This window comes from Numida meleagris, chromosome 3 (assembly GCF_002078875.1).
Source record: "Numida meleagris isolate 19003 breed g44 Domestic line chromosome 3, NumMel1.0, whole genome shotgun sequence".
In the NCBI taxonomy this organism is placed as follows: Eukaryota; Metazoa; Chordata; class Aves; order Galliformes; family Numididae; genus Numida; species Numida meleagris.
In genome coordinates, this window is record NC_034411.1 from 106,040,294 (window position 1) to 106,046,370 (window position 6,077).

General features: G+C 54.7%; 1 protein-coding gene across 3 annotated transcripts in view; it reads right to left on the reverse strand.

Moving 5' to 3' along the window:
* LOC110395786 overlaps positions 3,221–6,077 on the reverse strand; it is a 7,295-nt gene continuing 4,438 nt past the window's right edge. For 2 of the 3 annotated variants that reach the window (XM_021390625.1, XM_021390626.1), the window contains one exon: positions 3,221–5,943. In XM_021390625.1, coding sequence (XP_021246300.1) covers positions 4,805–5,851 — 1,047 coding nt within the window. In that variant the 5' untranslated portion in view covers positions 5,852–5,943 and the 3' untranslated portion in view covers positions 3,221–4,804. The remainder of the gene's footprint in view (positions 5,944–6,077) is intronic. The other variant, XM_021390624.1, reaches the window with a different exon arrangement.

A 6,077-nucleotide genomic window follows, 5' to 3' on the forward strand; every position in this document is an offset into this window, starting at 1 on the left:
ATCCATTTGCCATGTAGACCATGAGGTTTTCCCCTTGTTAATAAATACCATAACCGTTAATAAGTACCATAACCATTCTCCCAACCAGTATCACCCAGGATCTAAGGTGATTTTTCTGATTTTTAGATAACTCATCATTATGTTCTGGTTGCATTTTGGGGCAGGCTGATCATCCTTAACATGAGCTTTTACCCATCCTGCCTTGAAAGGTGTTTCCTGGCTACATCTGATTATAATTACCAATCTTTCTTTCTCCAAACTGAGGCTCTATTTACTCCCCAACTCAAGGCTTCCTATTGACAGAGCCACAGTGTGGCACCAGCTCGTACAGCATAAAAGGCTACAGATAGAATTTTTGCTGCTAGAACAACTGCTCTTATGTCTCTGCTACTTGTGGACTGCCATCCCCTTCTTCTATTACTTGTTTGCTGATGGTAATACCTAATGCAAGTTCTTGTATTGCCGTTTACCATTTGCCTTCCTGCTGAGGCACCCGTAAACCAAATGTTTTCTGTTGGTGTACCCTCAGTAAGGGGTGGTGCACTCAGGTTTAAAAGGTTGTAACACTAAAGACTCTGTGTTTATGGCCATCTGTAATTTGGAAACCAGAGTGTAGCCTTCAGCATACTTTCTGCAGTTCTTGTAAGGTAGGAATTACAGGGTACAAAAATAACTCTTTTTGCAGTTCCTTCTAGGGGAGCCATCCCTAGATGGAGATTTAACCACCTCTCTGTTCTTAATTTCCACTCCTATTACTTGCTTTTCTGAAAAAGCGAGTATAATGGTCAGGGAATGATGGAAAACCCAGGTACACGCTTCTTCCAGTATCCTGAAGTTCTCATTAACTGTTTTAACTCCTTCCTTGATTTGGACATTTCTGTCAGCGTTCCTGGTCAACTGGAGAGGTCCCGGAGGACTGGAAGCTTGCCAGTGTGCCTCCCATCTACAAGAAGGGTCGTAAAGAGGATCTGGGGAACTGCAGGCCCGTCAGCCTGACCTTGGTGCCGGGGAAGGTTATGGAGCAGATTGTCCTGAGGGAGATCACGCGGCATGTGCAGGACAACCAGGGGATCAGGCCCAGCCAGCATGGGTTTGTGAAGGGCAGGTCCTGCTTGACCAACCTGATCTCCTATGGCTGGGTGACCCGCCTGGTGAATAAAGGAAAGGCTGTTGACGTAGTCTACCTTGACTTCAGCAATGCCTTCGATACTGTCTCCCACAGTATTCTCCTGGAGAAGCTGGCAGCCCATGGCTGGGACAGGTACACTCTTTGCTGGGTAAAGCACTGGCTGGAGGGCCAGGCCCAGAGAGTGGTGGTGAATGGAGTTAAATCCAGCTGGCAACCGGTCACGAGTGATGTTCCCGAGGGGTCTGTGCTGGGGCCTGTCCTCTTCAATATCTTTATTGATGACCTGGATGAGGGCATTGAGAGCACCCTCAGTAAATTTGCAGACAACACCAAGCTGGCAGGAAGTGTCGATCTGCCTGGGGGTAGAGAGGCCCTACAGAGAGATCTGGACAGGCTGGATCTCTGGGCTGAAGCCAATGGGATGAGGTTCAACAAGACCAAGTGCTGGGTCCTGCACTTTGGCCACAACAACCCCAGGCAACGCTACAGGCTTGGGGCAGAGTGTCTGGAAGACTGTGTAGAGGAAATGGACCTGGGTAAATTGGTCAATGCTTGGCTGAGCATGAGCCAGCAGTGTGCCCAGGTGGCCAAGAAGGCCAATGGCATCCTGGCTTGCATCCGAAATAGTGTTGCCAGCAGGAGCAGGGAAGTGATCACCCCTCTGTACTCAGCCCTGGTGAGGCTGCACCTCAGAGAGCAAGGAGGCATCTCCGTCCCGTTGCTCTCCATCCTCTCCAGGGCAGTTGTCAGGGCTCCTCAGAGGAGAACAGTGTCTGCTCAGGTCTTTGTCCCCTGCTCTCGCCCAGCAGCTTTTGGTGAAGGGCAACCCTTGCAATGAAGATGTTTCCTGTGGCAGTTGGGTCTGGATCTGGCCTTGCTCCATTTTGCCTGGCCTGCTCTGCTCTGTTCTGCTTTGCTATGCAGCATGTGTGCCTGGATCAGCCTTAAGTCCTGCGTGAGTGATTAAACCTCTAGTGAGCCTGTAACAGCTGGGATATCTTGGGCAGAGTGGGGATGTGGCCACAGGGCTGCTGCTGCTGCGTCTGAGGATGCTCCAGATGCAGAGAGCAGGCAGAGATGCTGTGTTTCACCCAGCAGCCTTTTCCTGCTCTCTTGAAGCACAGATCATGCCCTGCTTCAACCTCAGCTCATCCAGTGTGGTGCTCACCCCGATTCTGCTCAGTGCCCTGAGAGAGGGAGGAAACTGGGTATTGTGGAAATGGTATTTTCCCAGTGCTAACCGGACTGCCCGGATCCTCTTAGCAGAAGCAGACAAGTCAGGACATGGCTCTGCCCCAACAAAGCTGCCTGAGCTCACAGCGAGCTCTTAGCTGTTGGCTTCAGTGCTAATCGTGGTGATCCCCACCTTATCCTCATGCCAGCACGACTGGAGCTGTGCACGGGGCACTAAGCTGCTCTCGGTGCTGCAGGCACCCGGTTTAGCCGGGGAGGTGCTGAGGCCAGGAATTAGGGAGACGTCCTCGTGAGCCCCAGCTCAGCATTCTGCAGTCACCCAGGTTGACAGAATCATAGGATCACAGAACCATAGGGAAAGGACCCTGGAAGGGACCTCTGGAGATCATCAAATCCAACCCCCTGCTAAAGCTGGTTCCATACAGCAGGTTACACACACAGGAAAGCGTCCAGGTGGGTTTGAATATCTCCAGGAAAGGAGTCTCCACCACCTCTCCGGGCAGCTTGTTCCAGAGCTCTGCCACCCTCACAGTAAAGAAGTTATTCCTCATGCCCCATCCACTTGATCCACCGTCAGTTACTGATCAGCACTGATCTGATCCCCTCTCCCCTTCTCTTCCTCAGGCTGAACAGCCCCAGGGCTCTCAGCCTCTCCCCATCAGGAGATGCTCCCGGTCCCCACCATCTCTTGCAGCTCTCCGCTGGGCTCTCTCCAGCAGTTCCCTGTCCCCCTTGAACTGGGGAGCCCAGCACTGGGTACAGTGCTCCAGAGAGCTCAGATGTATGAAATTATTTATGAGATAAAGTGATTGGATTGCAGTCCCAGCTTAGAATTTTACCGCATCATTTCTGACCTCTCCATGTAATTTGTTATTTCCCCCAGTGGATTCCAATGGGTCACCTGTTCTAGGGATGTATTGCTTCTGTTTCGGGTCATGGTTGTGAGCACACACCTGGTGCTTTAATATTAACGAGCGCATCAGGGTTACTGTGGCTCATCAGCCTGAGCAAGACTTAGGTCAACTGCAGGAGCTGAGCGTATCCACACGGGGCCGCCGGATTGCGCCAAAGATGAGCTGGATGCTGAGGTCTGAATCTCTGCAGTTCTTCCATCAGGAAGGCTGACGGGAGATGTGGAGCTGCATGGGGAGAGACGAGCTGGTGGCAGCTCTGGCTGGGGCCAAGGGATGCTGCTCCCCCCACCAGTGGCTGGAGCCATCCTGTGTGCAGGATGGGACAAAGCCTTGAAGGAGCCCAAGAGCCCCGTGGCCTCTTCCCGTGCCCTGGGCCATGCTCTTTCCATCTGGACTAACACCTAGGTGTATTTAAATGACACCTTGCCCTTTGTCAGCCATCTCGACGGCTTCCTCTAAGAGGATTGTTGCGGAAGGTGTAATATACTTAAGGGATTGTTAAGAACAATAGCATTTCAGCAGCACTCTGTGGGCAGGCGGCACAGGCTGCAAGCCTCAGGACTCCAGGTTTGGCCACCCATGGCACTGGAACTGGCCAAGTGGCATGTCCACCGCCTTTGGACTCTCTGATGAGGGCCCAGGACAGCGGGTCCAAGCACTGATAAGACCTGAGGTTTAATTATCACCCGGCCAGCGAGGACCATTGGGGTTGCCAGGCTCCGTGTCCCTGTTCTGCAGTTCCAAATTGTGCAGCCCACATGCTGCTCTGGCTCCGGCTCCTGGTTCACAAACACAGCCCTGACCTCTCTTCTCAGGTGCCCCATGCACCCCTGATACCAAAACCTGCACGTTTATACCCAGTAAGATGGTGAAGAGTGTTGTGAAGTTCTCAGGGAACAGCAGTCTGGACGCACACACAGTGACCCCTGGGAAGCTGATGGAGCAGCTAAACCCTAAAACCATTTCCAGGCCTATGAAGGAAAACAATCTCATCATAGAATCATGGAACTATAGAATGAGTTAGGTTGGAGGGGACCTTAAAGCCCACCAGATGGGTCAGGGATGATCTGCCTTTGGTGAAGCTGCGCTTGCTGTCTCTGATCACCTGTTTGTCCCTCATGTTCTTGAACATCTCTTCCAAGGAGGATCAGCTCCATGATCTTCCCAGCACAGAGGTGAGGCTCACCGGCCTGTAGTCCCCTGGGTCCTCCTTTCTCCCTTTCTTAAAGATGGGAGTGACGTTTCCCTTTTCCAGTCGTCGGGGACTTTGCCTGACAGCCGTGACTTTTCAAACATGATGGAGAGATCATCATCATGGTGAAGAGTCCCCATCAGCAGCAGTAGCCAACATGTCCTCTACTACACCAGGCCCCAGCACACCCCATGGGGGTGTTGGTACAGCTGTGGGGAGGGGAATGGCAGAGAATGGCTCCTGGAATCAAACTCCCACCCATGCTCACAGTATGCCACAGTCCCCTTTATTGCTGGTGCTCCTTACACCGTAGCTGAGAACTCAAAATCAGGCAGCAGAGGGGTGGGTGGCAGCCGGTCCCTTCCCACAGTGCTGTCAGATGCTGATCTCTCTGCTGCCCTCAGCTGTCCCCGCTGTCTGTGGGTTCTTCCCTCCGCTCTTCACCCTGCACCAGAAGCAGAGGAGGCACTGCCCTGTGCTGCAGTGCCCCGGGACCCTGCACTCCACCTGGGGCAGGGGCTCCATCCCCGCTCTCTGCAGCCGTTCCGAAGCATCTGGGGGGATTGGCTGTGCCCAGGGGGGCAGGGGCCACTGGGAGGCTGTGTTGGGATGGGACCCCCCTTGCTGCGTCCCCCAGTCCTCGGGACTTCTGGACAGAGGCTCTCCGCACTCCTCGCAGTATTCCTCACTGCCACAACGTTTGGGCAGCCGCACGGTTTTCTCCCACGTGTGCAGCGTCTTCCCGCCGACGGACAGCTCGAAGCGCAACCCAACGTGCAGCTGTACCTCCTCCACCCTCACCACCACATCCAGGGAGCAGAGCGAGGCGGTCACCGTGCCCATGGCCGTGGTGGCTGCGGAGCCGCTGTGGTGCGGGCAGCTGTCATCCAGGCACCGGCGGCACCGCACGCAGACCGAGTGTTCGCTCCTCCAGCCCCCGCGCGCCTCTCCAGCACCGCTGCCGTTGTTTTTTTCCATCTTGGCCAGCAGGCCGAGGCAGATTTTTGTGGTGTCCAAGGACTGCATCAGGGATCTGGAGAGGTCCTCCATGCTGTCAGTGGAGGGTGGGTTCCCGAGGAGCTCTGAGCTGGCGGCTGGACCCCAAGTTCCTCCTTGTCTCTCCCATGGCAAGCTTCTTCCAGAGGCTGCTTTCCTGTGCAATCTGCTTCTGTGCCGTCCTTTTCCACGTGACCTCAACCAGCTGAGTTTGGATCTTCTGGTGGGACTGGTTCTGCTGCAGGACAGCAAAGGCTCGGCACCACCACTCGGGTCTTCTGATGGAATGCTCTGGCAGCGCTGGGATGCTCCGGCCCGGAACGGCTCTTGGGGACATGAGGAGAGCCCGGCCCAGCAGCACGAGTTGTGCAATGTGGGGCCGGGCCCCTTCCTGCCACTCTGCTCCGTGCTCCTGTTGGTCTGCATGCTCTTCGTTACTGATGTGCCCTGCTCCAGAAAGCAAAGTTGACGTTGTGCGGATTGCCAGCCTTGGTGGGCCCTGCCCGGGGAGCAAGGACCTGGGAAAGGGAATGGAGTCACAGGGACAGGGATGTCTTTGGCCCCAGCCTGGTGCAGAGTTGGGCCCTCCACCCCATCCCATCCCACCCCATCCCATCCCATCCCATCCCATCCCATCCCATCCCATCCCATC